The sequence below is a fragment of the Falco biarmicus genome, chromosome 1, assembly GCF_023638135.1.
Source record: "Falco biarmicus isolate bFalBia1 chromosome 1, bFalBia1.pri, whole genome shotgun sequence".
Lineage (NCBI taxonomy): Eukaryota > Metazoa > Chordata > Aves > Falconiformes > Falconidae > Falco > Falco biarmicus.
Window position 1 is genome coordinate 20,469,729 of NC_079288.1, and position 25,943 is coordinate 20,495,671.

At 53.2% G+C, this 25,943-nt stretch overlaps 1 protein-coding gene across 1 annotated transcript in view; it reads right to left on the bottom strand.

Annotated features, from left to right (window-relative positions):
* Nucleotides 1–19,103, bottom strand: part of LRRC75A (leucine rich repeat containing 75A) — a 97,763-nt gene extending 78,660 nt beyond the window's left edge. Inside the window, exon 1 of the mRNA XM_056353573.1 lies at nucleotides 18,229–19,103. Within this exon, the coding sequence (XP_056209548.1) occupies nucleotides 18,229–18,489 (261 nt within the window). The 5' untranslated portion in view covers nucleotides 18,490–19,103. The remainder of the gene's footprint in view (nucleotides 1–18,228) is intronic.
* Nucleotides 19,104–25,943: the final 6,840 nt, after the last annotated feature.

Below are 25,943 nucleotides of genomic sequence, written 5' to 3' on the forward strand. Positions count from 1 at the left end.
ACCGTGCCACCTTCTGCCTTTAACGACCACCTTTGCAAACACCTTTAGTTGGGAGGCCACGGTTGTGCTCTCCTCCTCCTCCTCCTGTGGGATATCTTCCCTCACGCTTGCCAAGTCAGAAACCCACTTAAATACCTGATTAACTATAAGCACATGTTTAAGTCCCACTGAAGCCAAAGGGGTTTGATTAGCAGAGCACTTAACAAAGGTTTTCGCTAAGCAAAACTTTCCTCCACTGCCCTCTCCACCCCAGCCCCTTCAGGGCAGCACGGGGTACCACTTGGTAAGCAATAGCCAGGACACACCACGGACATCAACTCGCCAGAGCGAAACGCAGCTCAAGTGATCACTGGAAGAGCATTTCACACAAAATCAGCCAAGGAGATCCCAGGAGACACAGGCAATTTGCAGGCTGGGCTGGGCTGAGAAGCGGTCTGCCCTGCGAGAGCCAGTGCACCGAACTCGCCAGCAAAACGTTTCCAGTAAGTGCTATTAAGATCCTCCTCTTCGCTTCACCACACATCACTGCAGCAAGGCTTGAGGGTGGTGGCTGCTGGCCTCTGTCCCTCCAAGCCCCGGGGGCTGTCTGGGATGTGACAGATTAACCCACACGTGGCCAGAGAGCCCCTGCACTGCACAGAGAAGAGAAATTCATCCCAGGTTTTGCTGGGGGTGCTCAACGGACATGGAAAATAAACAGCCTTTCTGCTGTGCCCCATGCCTCTTGCCCCGTCTGTAGGCTCTGCGTCCTCTACAAGGGAAAAGAGCTGCTCTTTGCACCCCCAAACCCAAAGCAGCACCCCCAAGCCAGGCAAGGCTGGAGGGCAGGAGGGAGAAGCAAGCACATCCCCCCCCCCCCCCCCCCCAAGCTGCCTCCTGCTTGGACAGGCAGCAGTACATCTTGTTCAGCAATAAAAGGTGTCAAAGTCCGCCTGACCCTGATTAAAAATGAGAATGTTTCTGCTTTGTTTGACAGTCAGGGCCATTAAGCTGCTCTTGTTGATATTTCATTTCCCAGCGAAGATGCTGGCAGCATGCACCAAGTGAACTCAGGATGACCTAGACAGAAACCTACCTTTGCCCAGGAAGCTTCTGCGAAGGAAATCCAGCACGTGATGGGTTCGTGGTGGTGCAATGCCCAGCAGATGATAGCAGGCTGTGAGCTGACACTCGTGTGTGATAAGAACCACACCTTCAGGCCACTTTGCAGGAGACTGCTTCATCCAAAACCTGCTGCTTCCACTGCTGAGTCATGCCAGAGCTCCGTGCTCCGAGTGATGCAATGCAGATTTCGGTACACACTTTTGCTTCTTATAGCTCCCAACCTGATTAGGAGTTTCCTTCCACCCAACCCTCCACTGTTGGGTGCGAGATGAGGACCAGAAGGATCACCAGTCCCAGTGACGAGGCAGGAGGCTTGTCTACAAGCTGTTTACACTGAAGATCGTGTCAGCTCCTATTCCATGTTTTCACACCCACGGGAGCACGGCTGAGGTCCACGCCCTGGCACCAAGGATGAAAGCCTGGACCTGCACGATCGGTTCTCACAGGTTTAGCATGGTAAGAGGCCAAGCTGCAAGAAGAACGTGGTGCTGGCAGTGAGCTGTGGCTCCCAGCACTCCATTGAGTGAGGTCCACAGCACCATGCCTCCTCCTCCTCGGGCCCATCCGCATCTCCCAGACACCCAGCTCCACACAGGCGGGTTCCCTCGTTAGGAAGGCAGAGCCTCTGCGTCAGCAAAGAGTCCCTGTTTGCACAGAACAGGCACTGCTGGCTCAACCGTCAGGTACCCAGCCTGGAACCAGCCAAGGCAGGAGTTTCCACTGAGGGATGGAGGTGCCCAACAGGCTCCAGGGGTTTCCTTCTTGGAGAATGACAGCGAGGGGTGAAAAGATGAAAGGATGGCTGTGCTTCACTCTGTGATTTTTGGCACTGGTTTTCTTTCAGATAGAAGAACTTGTGCTTCCAGTGGAAACACTGACAAACCTCCACAGAGATGGCTCTGGTATGAAGGCTCGGAGCATCCAACACATCAGCTGGCCAGGGCACCCCTCAGGTCCTTCATCTTAACACTCTGCAGCCTTCACCCACAGAGAAGCCAAGCAGTTTCTCAGTTAACACATTGCCCACCCAGCCTTCTCCCCTACCTTGTCCCAACCCAGCAAAGCCCCCAGAACCACACTGAACCGGACTCAGGTGCTGAGGTCTCCCTGAAGCCAATGGGCACTAAGCAGAAGCGTTATTTCAAGCGCATCTTTCCAGGTTTCTCTTCAGCTGTGCCCTAGACAAACCCTCCAGCTGCATCTCCTGAACTAGAGCAGCCACCCCAGCTCCAAAAGGCTGACTAGTGGCCCAGGACCTGCAGCCTGCACATCTACACGAAGGCACACGTCACCTCCAGCCCTGTCAAGGTCCGGGCTGTCAGCTGCACACTGGCATCTCCAGGCACTGTGTCGAAGAAACCACATCCTCCACCAATGTGATGCAGCACAAGCATGGGCTGATCTCTCTCTTCAGCACCAGCTGGCAAGTCAGATCAGCCCCTCCATCCCAGCACTATCGGCTCTAGGTTGTTATCCGTACACGCTCATAGCTTTTCCTTCATTTACCCTCCTGCAGATCCTTCCTCCTCCAGCAATTCATGGAGTCCTTTTGAATTTCATCCCCCAAACCGTTGAGCCCCACCATTGCCTCTGACTCCAGGGGGGTCCGACACACCCCAGCCTCTGGGGCAGGTGTCCCCATGGCTCACGCTGGGTTTGGCTCGTTCGCTACAAGCAGCCAATTCCTGGAGCGGTTTTTGTGCCTGGGAAACTTGCCTGTGAGTTCTCCTCATGCAGCCTGCAGGGACAGCCAAAAATTCCCCTTACACAAACTTTGGAGGAACATCAGCAAAGCACCCAGCAAGAAAAGCCTCTGTCTCCATGCCCTGGGCTATTTCCCTGTTTCCTTACAAAGTGACACCACCTCAGGAAGCATCCCCAGCCAGGAGCAGAGGTCTGAAATGCCGGCAGTAACAGAGTACCCTGTTAATCCCTCGTCCTTCTCCGCGGGTGGTTGAGCCTTCCTGGGAAAACTAAACCAGACCCCATGAAATGCTATGGCCAAAGAGTATTTCCACAGGTGCTAGAACAAAGTCTTTGGCTTGAAACTCCCACCACAGCTCTGGCATTACAAGCCCGGAACATTTATTTTCCAACTTCAAACTAGCCAACACTAATATTTTTGACCACTGGTTTCTCCTGAAGTTAACAGCAGAGAAAGAAGAACCCTAGAAGCCTTCAGGACACGGGACCAACTTCTTAATATTGTTTTCCAGATCCAACTGCGGGGCTCAATAACTGCTGAAACCTGATGCAGGACGATGAGCTGAGCAAGGGCAAAGCCAGGATGAGCTCACTGCGCAGCCCCGTCTGCCGGCACGTCGAGCTTTCCCTTCCCTGCTATGGTCCCACCAAGATATCCACAACCTTGGGCTGAAATTCTTCAACTGGCCATGAAACAGCCGATGTCAGTATCAAGGCAGCGCTCAGACATGACTAACACAGTCATTGGGCTGGTTTCCAAGTGGAGAAGCAAGTGGCCCATGGTGAATCGGACACCTACAGCCTCACACACAAGAGATGGGGGTAAACCGCGGCGTTTGCAATGGGCTGGGGGGGGCACTTAACACAGGGTAACACCACACGAGTCTTGGGACCTTCTTCTCCCCCCAAGAAATACCAGGAGTTCATGCTTGAAGGAAAGACTCCTTTTGCAAGACATGAAACGAGAAGGAAAAAACTTGTTTCTCTCTGAAGGTGCCACAGGCTGATCCAAAATCACCACTGACAAGTAAATAGGCTGGAAAAACCTACTTCTGAGAGCCGGCAGGCTGACAAGCAGACTCGACGTGTTACTGTTTCCCTTTTTTACTTCATCTTTCCTGACGTGCCTGCTCAGAGAGAGATAAGGTGCAGCTGCTCCGAGCACCCGTCCTGGCTCTGCCACCTCTGGACACTGCCGTCCCTGTTCCTGGGAGCTCCCCGCTCCAGCATACGCTCCCCTTCCCTTTTACCAGGTGGATGCTCAGCCCTTCTGCCCCTCCATTCCCTCTGCAAAGTGAGCAGGACCGATCCTTTCCCCCGTTGCATGGGGGGGGGGGGGGGTTGGAGGGGTGATGATGGCAAAGCCTGCAAGGCAGCAGGGGGCTGCAGGAGGGGGGCTGCGAGACCCCTCTGCCCGCTTCCCAAGGGTGGCACACCTCCGCTCTTCCTCTGTCAGAGCTCAGCCCTTGCAAAACCTTTTGGCCAAGCTGACCTCACCCACAGACCAGCCCCTTTCGGTTTGCCAGGGCCTTTCTCCTGACCTCTCCTGCAGCCCGCCAGCGGCAGGCAGCGAGGCCACGTCCCTCCCCACCGTCCCCACTGTCCTGGTGCAACCTGCTGCTGCCGCCTGCTCCCTCCACCTGGCCACCTGTTCCACATGCAGCTGCCCTAACAGTAAGGGCTGGGTCAGACAAAAAAACCATGTCTCCACGTGTGTATTGCATGCACACACACACAGCAGAAGCTCATAACCCCCACGTCCTGTTGCAGAACCCAACCACAAAACCAGCTTCTCCTTCTCCTGAGAAGGGGAGCTGCTTTGTGCAATTCGTTCTGTTTAATTAGCAACACAGCCTGGAGTGCCCGAGCTGCAAATCTGCCCTGCGGCATCCTGCCGGCTCGTGGAGGGGTCAGGCAGGAGATGAAGTGTCCAGAGATGGAGCTTGGTCAGTGCTGGGTCCCACCAGGGCTTTGCAGGTGGTGCTCAGCAGTGAGACGTTGTGCTCATCCCTCTGCAATCAACAGCAGCAGCACTGTAAAATGACCTCAACCTGCAGGAACAGCACTTTATTCCTGCCTTTGGGATTAATTTCAGGCTTCCATATTTTCGCTCCGGCACATTATCCTCTGAAGGGAGGGCACATAAGCAAACACAAGTCCTTCTAGAAAATACAGTTGATTTACACGATGCGGCACCACTAAAAAGAATTTTTTTTAAAAATGACTTGCAAGAGAGGAGTTTAGCTTATTTATTTTCTTTGTGTTGGTGGAGGATAGCAGCCGACGGGCAAGAGATGAAAGCGTCCCAAGCAGAGATTTCTTACCACATTTCAGGGAGCTAATCCCATCAGAGAACTGCTTTACATCTGTTTGAACAGAGATGGAGGGAGAGGTTGGCTGGAGCCAAATCTTGTGCTGGTGCAGACAGGCTGACCCTGTCACCTGCACGGTGCCAAATCCCCCACCCTCCTGCCCTGGGCAGCAGCAGGGTGGGAAAGAAAACGTGGGGGGAGGAAGATCGCCCAGCCCCAAGCCACGCATGGAGAGTACGCAGGAGCTCAGGCTGAGCACCGATGCTGTTTCCTTTCTGCAGTTCAGCCTGCTTAATGACCAGTGCCACATACTGGAAAATCAGCTCATGGTGCAGTGACAGCAGCTGGTCCCCAGCTGGGAGCAGGGACCTGCTGGGCAGGTGCTGCGCACACACAGTCCCACGTTGCTTACAATGCGCCCAGGAGGTTAATAGGGATGCATGCATCCAAAAAGCCAGGACAGCCCAAAGCCCTCGCAGCTCTCGGAGCTGCTGCCACCCTCATCCTACAGCAACAAGGCAAGAGAGAAGAAATGCTTCTTCTGGCATTCACCCACGGAAAGGACTGGATTTTTATACTCAAAAAGGAGATGTCAGAAAGCAGATGTTGTGCACAAATGGTTCCAAGACACCTTTCTCCCTTGCTTAAGCCAATTCGGTGATAGAACTTGGTTAACACCAGCCAGTCCCAGGGAGGAAAAGCTTTCCCTCAGGTGAGTCCCCGCGCACGCAGATGATGCCGCTCCACAGCACGCTCCTTGACACACGGGGGAGACTGAGACGCAAAGGAACTTGCCCAACACAGAGTCCCCAGCAGCATCGCCTGGGGCCACACCACCCTGCCACCAACAGCACCAGCCACGGTGCTCCACCACGCCGCCGGCCCATGCTGGGCTTTCAGCTACGGCCATCGAGCGCTCGTCTGGGTCGGGGTCTTTCCCAAGCCCCTTGTAACACGGACATCGCATCCCTGCCACAACGACGCCACACAGACGTGAAAGGAGCCTGTCAGCATCACCCATGCTGGTGATGCTCAGTGTTTTTAAGGGCACTTAAGTTACAGTTAAATCTACACTTCCAATGTGAGGAGAGGATGGAAAGCAGAGCCTGATGCTCAGCTCCATACCCGCCACCAACAGGGCCACGCTGAATGCTCTTAATTCCCAAAAGCTCTCAAGCACAATGCTCTTAATTCCCAAAACCTCTCAAGCGCAGCCTGTAATTCCCATTATACAGCCCGGCAGGTGGGTAACGGCACACAAAATAATATCTTGATTTTTTTCTGGTGTACGAGAGGCTGCCAGGCAGCCCGAGGGAGGGAATTGCTGAGATGAGGGCTTCCCCTCCAAACACCTGCACCAAAACGGGATGCTGATTGGGAAGGTAACAGAGGGGACCATCAGCTGGGGCAAATTAAGTCCAGTTTTTGCAGGGTGTTTCAAAAGTCTCCCACCTTCCCAGCCCAAGACTCAGTGAGCACTGCAATTTATGCCACGGGGAACTGGGCAACTTGCCCCTATCTTATAGGAATACACCACTGAAGGAGAGTCAGGAGGTTTTGGGGGTTACGGGAAGAAATTAAGTCTTTCCCATGTTTCACCCCATGCTTCTGTGGTTTTATTTCCAGCATAAGGGTTTTAATCATTAGGTGGAACGGAGGCTGTTCTGGGTTGGGTGTTTGGTACTTGGCTCAGAGGGAAGAAGCTCGGAAAGGGAATTTGGATGCTCCACTGAGGATCCACCTTGGCAGATGCCTCCAAACTGGGGGTAAGCAAGGTACTGCAGCTGCAGGGGTGGGATCCTCCCAGATCCTCAGTCTCCTCCGTGAAACCCAAAGGTAAAGGCATTTGGCTCAGCAAAGAGATTAGTGAATGCTCAGCCTTGCTAAGGAAGAATTATGGAATGGGTTGCAGGAGGATTCAATTCAACAACATCAAAATTCAATTAATACTGCTATTTAAAATAGCTTTAAACATTAAGTATGTTTACTTTAAAACATTCATTTCCAACAAGCCATTTAAAATGACGCTAACCTACGGTCATGCTTTAATATTAAACAGCTTATGTTAGCCTAGGTAAGCAGGATGTGCCGCCTGCCAAAGTTTTAAGGAAAGTCACTGATGAAAACCCAACCAGAAGCGACAGAGGGACAAACACAGCTTTTGGGGAGTCTGGCTCTCTCACCAGGACAAAGCAAAATTCTCCATTTCAGTTAATTCACCTAGTCCAGCTAAACACCTAACTTCAACAAGTCAATGAACAAACTAGGAGTACAAAGGAGAAACACGTTTTCTGCAATCTGCAAGTAAAACCACAACCTGAGAGGCCAAGATCGCTAATTATGGTGACCAGAAGTGTAATTCATTATGTACAATTAATACTCTGGTTAATGCACCATCTAATTTTAAACGTAAACTGTGTTTGGAGAGGTTTACTTTGTCTGCCCTACATATCCAGCATATTATGAGTTCATCAACTGACCAAATAACATTAAAATTTTAGTTTTCTGCATTTAAACTTTGTTTTCATCTCCGTGTAACTTGAGTCAGAAATAATAATAAAAAAAAAATAATCAATCATGTAAACCCAAAATTCACCATTTCCCACCAGAATGAACACATACAAAATTAATCACCCAGCCAAACAGCTGCCTAAATAAACGCCCCAGATACACCAGGCTCCTTGCTTGGAAAAGGAAGTATCTGATTACACCAGCAGAAGCAGCTTTTTACAACCAAACAGGAAAACATCCTCTTTCTTATGGAATGACCAGAGGAAAAAAAATCCTACCCACAAAAAAAAAATAATAAAAAAAAATAATAGGCTGCTTAAATCAAGATTCCCTCCTTGCTGACTTTGGCTGCCGTCACTGCCATGGACGTAGATCATTCACACTTGCATCCCAATTGCTTCACGCTTTCCGCCTTCACGCAGGAAGCCCACAGCAGCCATCAGGAGCAAGGTTTCCCCCAAATCCTTCTTCTTCCCACTCCGGAGTGGGAAGAGTTGTATCCAGATAGATGGTGCATATGGAAATGGATGAAGGACTGCCAGAACGAACCGAAGCTCTGCTGGCTCTGCCTGCATGCCACCACGGGTCAACAGCGACCTTCAGAGAAGGGGCCATCAAGGATGGGCTGTTTGGACAGGTTCGCATCCCGTTTCTGCAGAGATTTGTGCTACACTACCCTAATTTTGGTGAGCTCAGGCTGGACCAGGGCCTGGGGCTTATTCAACACAAGCAAAACCCGCAGTAGACGCTGCAGCGGGCGCGATGCATCCCTCATGCACGGGAGCTGGGGCTCTGCCCCAGCGTGCCCTTTCACTTTTTGGGGTTTGAACCCTCAGGTCCAACTGAGGCCCTCACCCCCACACTTGCCATCTCATGAGATGTCCCCAACCTCCCGCTTCCCACTGGAGGTGGGGGTGCCCCAAATCATTTGGGGGACCCCACACTGGTCCCCACCCCAAGCACTGTGCTCCATGGGACTGGCAGGGTGGGAATGGGGCAGGGGTGTCCCTGCAAAACCCCTGAGCATATCTCCAGCTAAAATAACCATTTCCCACCATAGACTGCAAAAGGCTGAGGGCACGTCTGCTCTCCTTCCTTAGCAGATTCTGCTTTCCCCTACTGGGATTTAATTGTCGTGCCAAGATCTGCCTGGCCTTGGGGAAGGTGGGGGCAAAGGAACAGCTCTGCAGAGCAAGACAGTAATTAATTGCTTGCCAGATCCCAGCCACCCCCTCAGTGGGCTCAGTTTAAGCATCCCCAGAGACAGTCAGCTCTGGGAGTGTTTCCCAGCGTGGTACCCAGCCATGGGACCAGGGGCTCCCAGGCACAGATTTGCTTCAAGCCCAGTGCCCTTCGGTCGTGCAAATATGGGGAATCTCAGCCTGTGCACGAAGAAGATTGCTGCCCATGAGAGACGGAGATATGGAACCACTAACGGCATTACTGCTGGGTTTTAGAATTGTGTTGTCTCAGCTCATCACGCTTTGGAGGGGGAGGAAGAGACAGAGCGCACTCACCCTTGGTGTGTTTTACATGCTGAGGTTTAGAAAATGGTGCTTCACATGCCACGTAGCTGGATGTCCTGCCCCTGGTGGGTACCACAGCATCCCCCCAGCTGGGTGAAGGCAGGGGCCAGCATCTGCCCCATGCCCCCCGGCTTGGCCAAGCTGCTCCGCACCCTACGGGCCATGCTGGTGGCTCACCTTTTCTAACCTGGCTCACTTTTGCTTTCCCAGCTAGCATTCATTTTTTCATCTTCTGAAGCTAAACATAAAGCAAGGAGCTAAGAAATCCAGCAGACCTTCCCCACCCTCCAAAGAAACCCCCACCCCCTGCACTTGAGGGTCGTGCTCAAAGTGCAGGCTGGTTGGTTGGGCTCTCCTTTAATTAATTAACGTTCATTTCAACTCAAGTTACTATTAAGAAGTTTAGGGACATCGCCTCACAATCTCTTGTGCAACACAAGAACGCAACCTCCTGCCCCCCGCGAGCGCACCCACAGACGTTACAAAACCCCGCAGGGATGGGCAGGCGGAGCAGCACCGGTGGGAAGCGGGAGCAGGTCTGCAGCAAAGCAGCCCTGGAAACGCTGCTGCTATTTCCAGAAACCAACCTCAAAAGGCAAAGGGACGTTAGAGGGCTGAAAGCAGCAGGCAGCAGCCTGATCCACTGCCTGGGGTCAGCTGAGCTCAAGGATGTGCAGGCTGTTGGAACCTAGGCAAAACCCCCCAAAAAAAGTCTTGTAAAGAAATTCCTCCCCCAACACCAAACCCGAGTCCTGCTCTGCAACGGCAGGACAGCCAGGCCTCTGGGAAGGTTGTATTATAACAGCAAGAGGCCCTAAGGAATGAGATGTCCATGAAGATACCCAAAGGCACAAGGAAGGAGGCAGCTCGCTCCCGTCGGCTCCGGTGCGTGTCCGAGGCTGTCCCTCGAGCTGGTCATGCCACAAGCTCAAACCCTCACACAAAGAACATGTTGCTGCCTTTGAAAGACAAAAAGTCTGAAAGGTGGAGAGGCTTGAAAAGGTCTGAGAAAGCTGGAAAGCTGGAAGCAGCTCCCGCTCAGAGAGCCAGGAGTAATTGCAGTTAAAACCTTCTGCCCAGGGAGGGAGGCTAGGCACAATTGGCTTTCTGCTTTCAGAGGCAAGATTAAATTTACCATCCAGTGGTCTTCTCTCCAAAATATGGAGGACAAAGAGGCTGGGATACACAGAAGACAGAAAGGGAATCAGGCATGAAATCACACTGGGCATTTGGCTAGGACCTGCGGTAGTTAAATGCTAAAAAAAATCCCATCTCTCTGTACGAGAATCAAATTAGTATTAATACATAACTATCGCATTTACCTAAGAGGAGGTCACAGTCACCGACCCCTCCCCCCCCAACACATGGCATGCTATTATTGATCTCAAGCTATCAAGAAGCTATAATACACTGGATTTCAAGCGCATGGTCCCATACCACAGTGCCCCGAGACCCCCTGCACAGCCAGGCACCCCATCCCAGCACAGGTCCCAGCGTGGGGACCTGCAGGGAGTTCCCTTCCCACACAGCCGTCACACCCACGCACTGGCAGGAGAGGGGAGACATCCTCAGACACAGTGGTTTTGCAGTCTGAAGCAAGATAAAAAGGAAAAGGAAGAAAGAAAAAACAAAAAAACCTGCATGCCAGCCTGTCTGAGGGCTGGAGCCCCGAGCTGCCTGCATTTCGCATCAGATGTGAAAGCAGCAGCAGCCTGGGGGGGGGGGGGGGGGGGGGGGGGGGGGGGAGGAGAAAAAAAAAAAGGACACATTCCTCATTCCTGCTATTATATAAACAGATGAAGTGCTGAATAGGCGTTAGCTTGCCAACTGCGACCATTAACCTCTCCCAGTTTGGAGATTTCTGGCTCCAGTGAGGGTGCAGGCAGGACCTCCTCACCCAGCCCAGCAGGTCCAGCAGAAGGAAACCAAGATGTGACTCAGCAGTTTCATCTCTGACCCCTTTCAGATTAAGTCCCCGTGCTGCATCACCTCCTGGATCCCCAGCTCTGGCACATGTGGGAGCCACCACCTCCCCAGGCATGCAGCCCCCTGAGCCAGCAGCGCTCCCAGAAAGGCTGAGCTGGGGACCCCTGGAGAGCTGGCCATGCAGGGAGCGCATCCAGGACATGCTCCTCAGATGCAAGTGGATACAGGGACACGGATCTTGCTCCTGCTCGGGAGCTCTCACTGCTGTCCTTACAGCAAGCACAGCCTGCCTGGCTGTGTTGCATGTGTTGTTTTAACGCATCCACTAGCAACGCTGATTTCTTATGCGTGTGATTCCCCAATCCCAGCGGGGACATCCCTGCTAGAAGAGAAAACCTTCCCTGCTCCGTGCAAGCAGTAGGGTGAGCATCGCTGCCGCACCGGGGAGGGGGGGCCTCCAGGGATGGAGCCCGCATTGCTGAGCGCTACCACCTCTGCCCTCCCCAGCACCGCCTGGCCTTCCCCTCCCTCCCTGCATCTCAGCATCTCCCAGGGACACATCTTCCTCAGGAGAAGCAGCGGCAGCCATCTTCCAGGGGGTTAATTAAAACCAGGCTGCTCAGATGCCAAGCAGATGCAGGATGCATCCACCTGTGAATCCCATAGGGAAGGAAAAAGAGCAGAAGGAGCCAGGATGGGGAGCAAGCAGGGAAAGTACGCTGCAAGAGAGCAGCTTGCAGCAAGGCAGGATTAGGGAGCACAGCGAGACCAGAGACCCCGTTTGGGGCAGAAACACCCCCCCACTGCCATGCACAGTCATTTGTTGTCAATGCCTCCAGCAGCCTAAGGGTTAAAAATAACTGTGGGGAGTGCTGCGGGTTTCGTCAGCAACCCAAACCAGAGGAAATGAGGCTAATCCCAAAGCCGCCCCACTGAGGCTGGCAAGATGGGTTACCCAACTTCCACCTGCGGTGCCCTACACGGCACCCGGCCTTGGCTCCTGTCGACCCCCCCTCGCAAAAACAATCCCATGCCACAACCCTCTTCATCCCTGCCCTCCTCCCGGCAGCTCGCAGGCTGCGAGGAGCTGGGAAATCCCAGCCTCCGTCACCTCTGATGCTTCATGTGGCAGAAACAATGCTGCTGAGGTCCTCCAGCAGCCGAGGTCCTCCAGCATCCCCGGGGACCACAGAATGATCTCCACAGGGATGATACCCCACGGCTGGTGAGGAGCTGGGAAACCCAGCCTCAGTCACCTCTGATACTTCACGGGGCAGAAACAATGCTGCCGAGCTCCTCCAGCATCCCGGGGACCACAGGACGGTCTCCATCAGGATGATGCCCCGCAGCTGGTGCGCACGGGGCCAAGAGCAAGCACAGAGCGGCACGGTCCAGCTACGAGGCACTCACAGGCTGCCGCTAAGATGCATCATATCAGCCAGACCACAGCACTCCCCAAGGTCTGCTCTAGACATCCATAAGCACGTCCAAGGCTGAGGAGGAATGTTTAAGCAGTTTTGGCATCGGCAGGGCTGGAGAACGTGCTTCAAGGCTGGTGCAACGCCAGGGGCCAGCATCCTTCGGGGAGAAGGCTGGAATCTGAGGCAAGGCAGCACTGAAAAACATCCCTTTCATCCTGACGAGCTGCCAGAGACACTGCAAACCTTGCAAACTCACCTGACAACACATCTACCTGCATGGGGATCTGCTGTGCAACAGCATCTCTCTCTCTTCGTCGTAGTTAGGGGAAATAAATAACCCTGGAAGCACTCCTGACCCACAGCCTGTACCATGGCAGGGGCACACTGTGTAACAGAGACCAGGCTGATACCGGGCCATGAAGTGCTTCAGGAGCTGTTACCGAGCACACAAATTTACAACAAGGGGCCAAATTGCGTCTTTATGGGTGACTGCTTTTCGAGCCTGCCCGGGGATAACACCGCCCCGCAAGCCTTCCCCTCCCCACCTCAGCATCTCCATGCACCCACGAGATGCTAGAGCTGACTTCCCAGGAAGGTCCAGGAACACCCACATCTCTCCCTTTGACTGCTCCAGGAGCAGTGCTCTCCCTTCCCTGCTGCCACGTGGCCGGGGCTCGCTGCCTTCACAGCCCCCAGACCCCCCGCAGCTCCTGCCTCCCTGGCAAGCGCAGAAACCTGAGCACTGGCGGCAGAAAAGAGGGACAGGTAAGATACACATCACAGGGGCAATGGGGATAAATAGCTCTCCATCTACATCAGCTGCCATTTAATGCACTTACCAATGTTAATTAAGCAGAAGGACCGCCCCTAAGAATTGCTTTTTAATTTTACCACACAGCCCTTTGCCCTGGTGTAGCAGGGAGAAGGACACAGGAGCCCAAAACGAACTCTCTCTACATTAGACATTTTTTGTTTTACTATTCCCCTGGCCAAGCCCCCTCTTACAATGAAGATATTAATCATTTAATTAATAAAGCATCCCTGCACCACACAGTCCCCGTGGCACCAGGCAGCTGCTCAGAAGTAGCAGGCATTTAATCCCCAACCTGATGGGGCAGACATCGGGACACGGTGGGGCAGACACCGGGATACGTGGCACCTTGTTCCTGCAAACCCAGGATCAGGGTGGGACAGGGCCGGAGGTGCCCGCACCCGCAGCGGGGATGCATTTCAGGGACAGACCACGGGGACCGCAGGCTGCCCACAGCGGAGGCAGCTGCCTGCGCCGTGGGCACGGGGTCTGCATGGCTCGCTGGGCATCAAAGCATGTTTGCCCCTAGCCCCTTCTTGCAAATTGGGGTTATCATGGTGTCTTTGCCCACCTGGGGTCCCACCACCACCCAGCGAGGCTGGCACGAGCCGAGAAGCCACTTTGCAAGTCCTGCAGCTTTGCCACACCTTGACCTTGCCATTTAGCTTCTGGCCATCTTCAGTGCTTGGTGCTTATTACAATACTTCACCTTCTTTCCCCTCCCCCTTTTATTTTTTGCTTTTAATTCCTGGAACTGCTGTACACCTCCTGCCCCACGCAGGTGATGCCCAGAGCCGGCGGATGCCTCCTCCTCCCTTCTCCCACCAGCCCAGCTCTGCCCAAGCAGCAGCGACAGCCCAGCAAAAGCTCCACGTCGAGCCATAACCAATGGCAAATTCTTCGAGTGAAACGTAATGTGCTGGGAAGCGCTTCACCATTTCACTTGGGAAAACGATCCGTTTGGCAGCAGAGAGGAGGAAACATGCTTTGTTTTACAAATTCTCTCCCCAGCAGGAGAGACACTCCCAGAATTTAATATACTGACAGCGCTTGGCTGCTTTAACCACTGAAACTCAAGAGTGCATTAAAAAAAAAAAAAAAAAATTTAAAAAAAAGAAATAAGTGATAGTCTATATAATATTAAAGCCTATCCTGTTCTGCAACTGGTGGTATTGGGCACAGCAGTTCATCGGCGCAGAAGAGCTGCAATTCTGCCACTCATGACAGCAGCCAGCAGGGTCTGAGTGGGGGTTCCCAGCTTTCTCCAAGTGCTGGACACAATTAATTAATTCACTTTTCACTCTCAGGGTGAGGCCCTGCAGCAGCTCCTTGTGGGAAAACAGGGAGGATGCTGACAGGTAAATCTAAGAAGTCGCTTTATAGCAGAGAAACTGGATTCAGAGTTTAATCAGTGCAAGAATTATTTCCACGAAAGGCAACCAGCTCCATCCAGGTCACTAGCAAGCTTCTTGCAACCCCAAACTCCAGCCTCAATAAAATGGTAAAGTATAATATATATATATACACACACTATATATATTATATATAAAATATAATAAATAATAAACAGTATTTCCACCTATTCTCCGATGCATTTAACTGCTAAAAGCATCCCACGTGCAGCATGGCAGGGATGCCCTATGGGAAAACACACCTCATCTAAAGAGAGCAGCGGACGGCACTTTTTGGAGGGGGGATTTTAATTTTGTAGCATGGGGTTTGGGCTCCAGGCAGTTGACGGTGTTCCTGGAGCAGACGGAAAGAGCAACCGGTATCTCCAGCTAAAGAGCCTGTCGTGAAAATGAGCCTGGCTGTGCCAAAGGAGCACGTACCCTTGCGAACAGCCGCTGCCAGCTCCTGCACGCAGTGATAAATAACATAAGTGTTATTCCGAGGGCAGGCAGTGGGATCAAATTCCTCCACACCGGAGACCGCTTCTGACCTCTCCAAGGAGCAGTCTCGAAGCAAAGAAATCTGTCTGCTGTTCACATTTTTCATCTTTTTAAACAAAATTAAGTCCGCTTTGTATCTTAGCGCTTTTATAGTTGTTTGCAACCTTCAAGCATTCTTGAAAATATTAATTAATCCTTACAAGAGCCTGTAAAGAAAACAGCGTTGCTCCCCATTAGGGGAGGGAGCAGGGTGGATAAATTTGGTGAAATGCAGAGGGCCACGCTGGACATTGGTGCCAGTGGTGAGGCTGGAAGGGCAGGACCTGCATGTTTAAAATATGATTTTGCTGCCCTGCCCTTTGGCTGATTATCAAACACAGCTTTTGTGGGAGCCCTAGCAGGCAGGAAGAGAAGCCCCCCAACCCTCACCTTGCAGCTGGCAGGTAGGGCAGGACATTATGTCAAGGAAAGCTGAAAAGCTGGTCTGCCTCAGGTCTGGCTACATGCTCATCCTGCTCAAAAAAAGCATGGAGCATGTTCAAACACAGGGATGCTGTCACCTACCCCCTTGCTAGCATGCTGGGCTGGCTTCAGAGCTTGATGGAGTCAGTGGAAAGGCTCCCAGTGACCTAAACGGCTGGGATTTAATAAAAAAAGCCTACATGCAACTGAGAGCTGGGCACCAGGTCACTTGGTTTGCTCGAAAACCCAGTTTTGCAGCAGCATCGCACATGACCAACCCACACCACGGCCCCTCTGTAGTGGCCACCGTATAAATGGCTCATGGGGAAAGGTCTCTGCTCCACCAGGTTCACCCATCCACCCGCCTCTGCAGGAGAAAAAGCTCGTCCTTCCTCCCCTAGATCCTCCCTTTCAGGCTGGGAATGTGGCAGGAGCTCAGCTCTCAAAGACTCCCGCTGCCTGGCAGCCCCAGCTCCCTGGGAGCAAACTGAGCATCCCTTGTAACCACCAATGCACCCCTCAACTGCCACCTCCGGAAAGCCAGCCTGGGGAAAACCACGACAATCAGGATTTGTTCAGTGGGGCATCCCACATTCGCTACTCGAAGGCAAGGAATAATACCATGTCATTAAAAATGTGCTTTGAGTCTATTATAGTATCTAGGACAAAGTGTTCCCTATTTTGACACTCTTAAGACAAATTTTATCAGAGCAAGCTCTTCAGAAACACGCTCATGAAGACCTATCTGACTGTAACAGGTTCCTTGCTTCCCCCAGCATTTTAAAATTAATTTCTACACCACCACCACCCCCCAGTCAGATGATGGGATGCCCCCACGGTCAGATTTGTCATTAGGGCAGCTGCTGCGACACATCCCAGCTCCCTCACAGCCAACCTGCAGGGAGGGAGAGGATGGTCCAGAGCATCACTGAGAAAAAATAGTATCTGAAGCCAGAGAGAACTTGGGAGCAACTCATGGTACTTCACAGGCACCGAGATTATTTTTTTTTTTGGTGGGGGTGTTTGACATAAACACCTTCTAAAATTAGCCCCTGCCTTCCTGCCAGCTCCAATGAATGGGCTGCTGTGCACCGATAAAGCTTTGGCGTGGCTGAGAGGGTGCGACATTTGGGCACAGATCCGCCACCCAACTCACGGCAACCTCTTGACCCACACCGCCACACAGATCCCGCATGGAGAGGGGGTTGTCCCAAAGAATCATACCCCCAGCTCCCAGGGAGGGGGGCACGTTCATCTCAAAGCACCGTATCTCAAGCCTCGAGAGCTTTCTATAAAGGAACGCAAACACGCGTGGAATTGCTCAGATTTCTCAGCCGGACTGCCCCAAAGACAGTCCTAAACCCCGTAAAGGGACCCTGGCTGACGGGGGTAGATGGAAGCGTGCCTCTGGGTGGGCTGCAGGGCTCGGGGACATGCCCAGACAACACTTCCACTTGCTAAAAAGTTACCAGGACCAGAAAATGGAGGAGGAAAAACGCAAAAAGCAAAACCCACCACAAAAACCAAGAAGAAAACCAGCAGAGCCTGGAGGAGCTGCGTTTTCACACAGGCAGACTGACACCGAGCAGATCCACCGGGCCAGGGAGCTGCTCCCGATGCCCAGCAAAGATCTGAGCAACTTTTCCCCAGGTTGTAGAACTGGTTACGCTGAACAGCTAGGTGCCTTGCAGGCTCCTCGGGAAGAAAACCGAGCTTGAAGACGGGTCTGTTTTCAGTTTGCATGGAAAACTTGCTGGTTTTCCAAGCCCTGTGTACCCCAGAGCCTTGAGAATACCCAGCGCTTCAGCTTTTTTATCACCATCTATCAGCAGAAAAGGTTAAATGCTAATTTGCTGGAGACAGAGCAGTGCTCCTCGGCTGCCTGTTTGCTCACAGCAACTTTCAGTCGTGTTGCTTCCCAGCTCATGCCCAGCTCAAACAAGACTTTCAAGGGGAAAGGTCTTGGGCTCTGCACAATTAATTCCCCGCGCGGCATCTCGCACGCTCGTTGCTGCCAGCCCCAGTCACCACCAGCAAAACTCCACCAAGCGACTGCGCGTCAAAGAGAACAAGATAAAAAGCAAAGCTGCCAACTCTTGGTATTTCAGAGCCGAGAAGAAAAAGAGCTGCTTCTCAAAAGCTGCCAGCTCAAATTGCCTCAGCGTTTCCACAGATCTTGCTTTAAAACACCGAACTTTTTGAAAGTTGAGTGGGAACCTCCTTGAGTGGGCTGCGCATACTGCAAACCCCAGAGCTATCAGCACAAGCAGTGAAGAGAAAAATGTACCCGGCAGGGTTCCTCGCTGCAGACAATGCAGAGCCACCTCCCCGGGGTTCTTTTCCCATCTCCAACACCGTGCCCACCCTGCAGCTCCTCAGCAGCTTCCCCAAAATTACGCCACGAAACGTAGACCCGCAAAAACGGAGCGTACCCCCCTTCTCGCTAGCAGGCGTTGGAAACCGGGATGTGTTTTGCACCTAGACTGCCTCTTCCCCACCGCAAGCAGGCAGCGCACCCCCACCCCCCACCCCCCCCAGGAGAAACCTGCCCATCCTCACCTGCCGCAGGTGCCTCAGCAGCTCGGTGGCCTCCTCCTGCTTCCCCTGCTTCACCAGCACCAGCATGTCCTGGATCATGCAGATCCGCCGGTGGTAAGGGGGCAAGCTGCTGCCACCACCCTTCCCAAACTTCTCGCCGGACTTCACCACGAGGGATGCGAGGAAGTCCCCCCTTTCCCTGGGGGGCACTTTTTTGCGGTGGTGGGCCGGGGGGCTCTCCCCGGTGCCCGGCTGGCAGCCCTTGGTCTGCTTGGTGCCCATCGCGTGCGGCCCCGGCTTCTGCAGCCCTGGGGCTGCATGCAAAGGGGGTGGGGGGTGGGGGCTCGGGGCTGGAAGCCACGGGGGAGGGACAAGGCGGGGGGGGGGGGGGGGGGCACAGAGGGATGCACGAGGGGTTTGGGGGTGCACAGGGGGGTGCACGAGAGGACGCACGAGGGATTTAGGGATGCACAGGGGGATGCACGAGGGGGGATGCACGAAGGGGTTCAGGGGGTGCGGGCGGGGGCTCGGCGGCCCCGGGAGCCTAGCAGGGGGGCGGGTGGCTGGCGGCGGGGCCGCTCCGCTCCGGCAGGCGGAGGAGAGGATGGCTGCGCCCGGCGGAGCGGAGCCTTGCGGCGGCCCCGCCGCCCCACTCCATGGCTGCGGGGATCCCGGCGGCTCCTTCCCCGGCGCCGGGCGGCGGCGGAGAGCGGCAGCGGCTCCGCGCAGCCCCCGAGCCCCCCCGCAACCCTCGCCTCCTCCTCCCGGCGCCGAGGGGGCTCCCGGGGTGGGCGGTGGGGGCGGCCACGACTTGGGGGCAACTGTTGCGCGGCGGGGGGCGGCGGGGCTGCCCCGGGAGGCGGCGCGGCTCGGCCCGGCCGGCGGCGGGGTGTGCAGCGGGGAGCGCCGGGGGAGGGCCGGGGGCGGGCACGGTGCACCGAGGCTGGGCTTGCGGAGGAAGCTGGAGCCGGACGGGGCTCTTCCTTCCTCCACCGCCTCCTGCAGCCCCGCCGGGCTGGGGATTGCACCGGGGGGGTGCACCGGGGGGGGGGGCGGAACGGCGGAGTTGCATGGAGGGGAGCGGCACTGGGCTTGTGTTCGCCCCGGGGGGGGGGCGGGCAGCGGGGCTGGGCTGCGGGCAGCCCCCGGGAGGCGGCGTGGGGCATCCCCGCTGGTGGTTCCCAGGAGGAGCACGGAGGGCTTTCCCGCTGCAGCCTCACCCCAGGGGACCTGCGGGCGCTTGGCCGTGGCCGTGCCGCGCACGCAGCCCGGGCTGTCCCCTCGGGTGTCCCCCCACCCGAGCCCCCCTGGGGGGCACAGCCCGGCTGCGCCCTCCCGCACCTCCCCGGGGCTGCCACCGCACCTCCTGCCCCCCCCCCCAGCCCTGGCAGCAGCCGCTCGGGTGCCCATCTGCAAGTCACCTCTTGTGCCCTGACCCGCCCCCCCCCCCCCCCCCGCCAAAGCCTCCCCACCTGGCCCCCTCATCCAGTGCTGGCAGCTGCCCCTGGAGCACTGCTCCTTCCAGCAGCTCCCCATCCAATATTCAATCATTCCTTATCTTCCAGGCACCCGGCTGGCAGGGCTCAGGGCACAGATTACAGCTCTTGGATAAAGATCATCACGAACAACTCTTCCAGACAGGGACTGCTCACCTGCTGCAGGAGACTGATTGCTCAAGAAATGCCTGGAAGGAATCAGCTTTGGACTGACGAGGCCCCAGCAGCAGCCTCAGACCCTCTCCTGCTGCAAGGGGCTGTTTTCCCACACCAATGTGCACCAAACTCTCCATCCGCCCCCATGCCTCTGCTTGGCCAGGGCAGGAGATGTCCCACTGCTGCGCAGTGCCCAGGCTGGGAAAGCATCACCTCCTGCATTTTGCAACTATGTTAGAAATAATCCCAAACCAACACATAGGAAATGTTTGCCTCCTCTGCATCCTGCACAACTGCACATCCACAAACACACAAATGCCATGTTATGTTGCTGAATAAAAGGCAGCTCTCCTCAACAGCCAAACGGCTGGAGGCCCACATAACGGTTTCTACAACTCCAAAGGCCAGCTGATGTTATGCATTTTTGTGCACGGACCACGAGAACAGCACAGACCCCCAGTGACCTCAGTAGGGTTTGGCTCTGGTTTACAGAGCCAGGCTGCACAAGATCCATAACAGGACCAGGCACCAGTGTCTTCCCCCAGGAAGACAGCTCATGACTGCTGTCATGAGCTAAAAACCACATTTCACTGGTTCAGCCATATCGAGTACAGTCACATGAGGAAACACGCAGTCACATTGTTTGCAGAAACCACCAGTTTGTGTTAACCAGAAGCTTCACCTGGCGGTAAACCTCCCCAGAAAATTCAGGGAAAGGCAACCAATTTGCCAATGTCAACAGGAGGCAGTGGGAAGCGATGCCTGACCCCCCCAGCAGCATTTCCCCCTGCAGACTCCATTCTGGGTACAGCCTCCTCCCTTTAGAAGGATCAGTCCTCTTCATGCTATTAGCAGGGTAATAACGCATAACAACATTAAACTGTCATGACCCTGCAAGAGGCCCGTGGCTGAAAACTCACTTGAAGGAGCACCATTTCAGAGCCGGAGCCTGATGCTGTGCCCCAAAGTCCATGGGAATGGGACCGGTCACCTCGCGCATTCATTCTGCTTAAGGTGGTTTCCCCACCTGAATTGACTGAGCATCGTCAGTGCGTTCCTGGGCAGTGGCTGCGCCCTCAGTCCTGCCGACATGCACGACCTCGCTGCCTAACAGGAGCTGGCAGGCAAGGTGCTTCCAGCCCTAAAACCCTCTGCCCATCCCCAAGTTTCACCTCTGAGGCTGTTCTTGACGTACACCTGTAAGTCTGTTGTACAGCAAGAAGCCAGCAAGACTGGGTTGGTTCACCTCTCCAATAAAAATATTAAATAATGGAAAAGAAGCAGAAAGAGAAACCCCTGCCAGAGCTGGGATCCCTCGCTCCTGCAGAATTTGAAGCCACGGGGCCTTCTTCAAAGAGACATCGCCATACGAACGGAGCATCTCACCCAGGATGAAGGGAAAAGCACGCACCTCCCTTATGCCAGGAGCCAAGTTCTTATGCCACTAGCCCTGAGAACCAGTTACCTGCAGCCTGTCCAGTTACCTTGACCCATCCAGCCAACCCCAAAAATCACATGAACCCTTGTGTCTGCTGGGAGCGGGCAGTGCGGGTCCTGTGCCCATTACAATCTCCATGCTAGTCCATACCAGCTCTAGCAGCATTGCAGCGCAGATGCTCATCCTGCAGGAAAAAGGATTTGGACATGACCGTCCCAGCTGGGCTGGGAGGAGGATGCTCATTCCGGGTCGGCTGAGTGATCCCACCCAGGAGCATGCTCCTGTGCTCACTGGAGACCCAGGGGCTGCAGCAGCACCGCAGGGACAGTTTGCAGCATCCTTGCTCATACTGAGAAACACCGATGGGAACTGCTTACCCCTGCAAAACTGGGGTGTACAGCCTGGTCTGAAGAGAGAAGCCACTGGATAAAACATACTACTTTCAGTAGTCCAGGATTGATCTTTTAAGATGGTATCAGGCTAAGCATTTTGTTTCTACAGGCACATGGAGGACCAAATCCAACCCATCACGGATTTTTTCCCTCTAAAAAAGGCGCTTTGTGCCAAGCCCCATGAGGTGGGGCAGCTTTGTCAGCACAGGCTGCAGGGCTGACCGCGAGGAAGACGCTGACGTCCCTCCACCTCTTCACGTCCATCCAGTGGGCCACTTCACTTCCATGGAAGAACACCATACCTGTTCCCTGGGGATCCCAATGTAATGGGCCACACGTTCCCATCTGGACTAAAGCTACGAACCCCTTCTCTTCAGCACCCGCTGCCCCGGATGAGGGGGGAGCTCTGCCTGCAGGGAGCCCAGCAGGGCTGAGGAGGTGGTTTTGCACAGCAACCACGGCCCCGAGTAAATAAATAAACCCCAACCTTTGCACTTCTGACACTGCTGTCAGCAGGGCAGTGAGTGCATCGACTTCCCCTGATCAGGCTTATTTATAGCACAGGACAAAACCAGAAAAAAAAAAATAAAAGAAGAAAAAGACAAGAGTGTGGTGCATACCCTTGTTTACGGCAGCGCAGAGCAAGCACCAAGTGCTGCCAGGTTGGAGGGGTCAGATTTACGCTCCCCATGAGCAGATGCAAAGGCACCATGACCGCTCAGGGCAGCACGAGAGCAACCTCCAGGCTCAGCACCGGTGGCTTGATGGCACAAGACATGCAGATCCCTCAGCAATGCTCCATCCAGAGCATTATTCACTTCTACCCCCTCAAAAGGGTCTCATCCAGCTACAGACCCAACCTCGTGGTGACGCTCAGCTGTCACGCACACACACAATTCTCTGTACACGCTACAAACACCCACCCACAAACCAAGCCCCCCCAGCACTGAAAAACCTGACCCCAGCACGAACCAGCTCTGCCCTGCAGCTCTCCGCGGGCTGGAGCTCACTCTGCCGCTCTCTGACCGATGAAATATTCTGCTAAACTCATTAGTGGAGCCGCAGCCAATATGCATTTTTTCCTTAGTGCAGATGTGTGCAAACTGCAAATTAGTTAGATGTTTGTCTGAGGGACTTTGCTTTTTTTAAAAAAAAAAAACCACTCTGTTCATACTCTTTATAAAGATATCGAATATTAAGGGTGTGTTAGAAAAGTCCACTGCTTCAAAGGGAAATAACTTCAGATCATGAGACTGCGAAAGAAGGTGATTTCTCCTCTCCCACAAAACTCAGATTTAAGAATATTCTTATTTTTACATCAAAAAGAAACGAAAGCTTTTCAATGCATTATGCAGAAGCTTGGGAACAGCCACACCACATAAGTCAGTAACCGATGGAGTAAGTGCCATGCAGGAGATCCAGCATCAAATACCTGAAAACACAGACACTTGCCTTCAGCTCCCTGACGTCCCACGTGTGGGTACCCACCACCAAACCACTTCCCACGTGTATACGGACACACTTGTGGTTTCAGGTTAGTCGCAGATAAAACGAACTTCCTGTTTCCAGGAAGGACTGACTGGTTTTACTGGAAGATCACAATCTAGTTACACTTCTCTCTTGCCTGCCCACTCGTGTTGTCCTTTGCAACGTGCTTTTCAAAGTGCTGCAGCTAACCCCTCTACCCACGTACTCGCAGGCTTAGATGGGGGAGATTAATTCCACAGCTTGCCCAAGGTAGGCAACCCCTTTCTGATCCCAGCTGTCGCCCAGGATGCCCATCCTTATCTGGAAAATCCACTCTGGATGAGTATGGTCCAACGTTGGATATTCATAAAAGGGTTATTGCTCAAAACACTTGTAGACCTCCATGAACGGGTGTTTTGCAAGGCGTCCCCACCATCACTTCTGTATTTGAGAGCTCTCACGCTCCACCTGAGGCACCCACCCACCTGGAACCTCGGAGTTTACGAGTCCTTCCTCACCTGCCAGGTCTAGGGGGAGCTTCTTGGCAGCTCAGCTCTTGCTCTAAACCCCACGGTTAACATTTCTCTAAGCAAGAGAAGAAACACCTCCAAATTCAAGGAGAGTTGTTAATTTTGTTTGCCAGGGCACCACACCAGCATTTAACCCTTTTATCACCCCAAAAACCCTTCCCACAATCCAGATCTTGGCAGGACCCTTGGAGCACGCACCATCTCACCTACTCCTGGCCCTTCCCCAGATGTTCAAGGGGTTCAAACCAAAACCTGAGCTGGGACCAAGCTCTGCTTCTCATCAAACTCCCTTGCTTTGGAGGGCAGCGCAGGACTTGCTGATTTTTCTGGATAGGACTGGAATGATTAGGATTAACGTTAAATGTCAGCATCAGCTTCAGGATGGTGGTACTCACTATGTGGAAAGGACTAAGCTGACCATAAGAAATACTGCTTTTGAGATGGCATTTAAAGGAATCCAAGAGTTAATGTGATTTTTGTCTCTTAAAAAAAAAAACACCACCAAAAAAATCCAAAAAAACAGCCTTACTGTAAGACACCACCAAATCCAGCAAGAGGAGAGCAGTCAGTCTCGACAGACAATCTCTGGGGAAGGCGGCCAAATTGAAAAATGTGATTTTAAAAGAGCAAAAGGCTATCCGTATCCTAAGCTTGATTCAATTCGGCTTTGACAAGGCACAGCAGCAAGACAGGGTTGAAGGGCCTTGTGAAACGCTGCGAGATGTAATTGCAGATGAACTAAACTCAAGGATAAAAGGGGCAATATAATGATGAGAAACATTACATGTACTGAGAGATGTTTTTAAGGAGAAATGAAAGAATCTCATGTAGAAGCACTTATGTTTCGTCCAGGCAATGAATGAAGTCTTCCCATATTCACCTTTGAATTAACTCTCCACATTTGTCCTGAATTAGAAAAGGCAAGTGAAAATTATTTTAAAAAATAGATAAATAAATAAAAATTCCCTGTCTTTATCCCCCAAAAGTAAGGGAGAACACAGCCCAGGCAGCCAGAGAAATAGGGGTGCAGCACAGAGGGAAGCATCTCCCTCCTGCTCAAAACCTGCCCTGAGCTCTGGCGCCCATTTCCAGCACAGCCTGCGGGAGATGCTCAGAGCAGGGCTGGAGGTGAGGAAAGGAGGGATGTGGGAGGGATGTGTTCAACAAACCTGGGCACCGGCGGTGAAAAAACTTCCTACAGGCAAAAGCACACACCTGCCAAAATCCCCAAACCACGATGTGGAAAGCTTTTTCCTTAATTATTAATTTGCTGCACCTTCACTTTTATGACACTGCAATCCCTGTACATGCACAATCATTTTTAGAAGAAAAGCGCTGGCATTCACATCGAACACCGGCGCTCTCCCAGGCACTTCTGCCGTGGCAAAAAGAAATTGGGATTTTTCATGCAACACCCTTGGCCAAGCCATTTCACCTCCAGATGCCCCATCCACCTCGCAAAGCCGGGCTCCCTGAGGAGCTACCAAAACTTGCCATCATCCTGCCATCCCACTCACAGCCGCTGCCTTTCCTCCATCGCCCGGGGGGAGCATGAGGGAAGGTCCCTCTGGTGCTCACCCTTGGGGGTTTTAATATTTAAAAAAAAAAAAAAAATCCAGAAAGGCTATATTAATCTCCCAGAGAATGCAGGGGGTAGGGGGGATGTTGGGATTTTTCTTGGTTTAGAGTTTGAGGGAGGTTTTGGGGTGGGTGTTTTTTGCCACTGGCAAGTGTTTAATAATTTAGCCTAATTATAAAAGAAAAAAAATATTTGTTAAATACCAGAAGCATGTCCTCAATAAAAAGGGATAGCCTGTAGAGAGGCTTGCCTGCATTATGACCATGGGTGCTGGGGGGATGGCCCCCCCTGCACGCAAACTGATCCCTCTGGAGCAGGGATGACCCTCCTCCACCCCACGCTTAGGTATCAAATATGCACGGGGATTGCTGTCAAGAGACGCTTCTATAACCTCCTATTTTTCCAGATTCAGGTGCTTACCCCCTCCAGTGGCACCTCTCCCCTCTCCCAGATTTCCCATGCAAAATAAGTCCAGACTCAAACCCTTAACCATGAGCAAATATAAAAATACTTAAGCTGCCGGAAGCAATACATCTTTCCTTCACGTGATGGCTTCAGCTTTTTTTTCCTCCACTCAACAATCTGGATGCTGTGTTTATAAAATGAAAAAGACTGTTTACACATTGTCCAAAAGTTGTTTAGCAAGAGGTTAGAGCTGCCAAATGTTTTCCTGGAGTT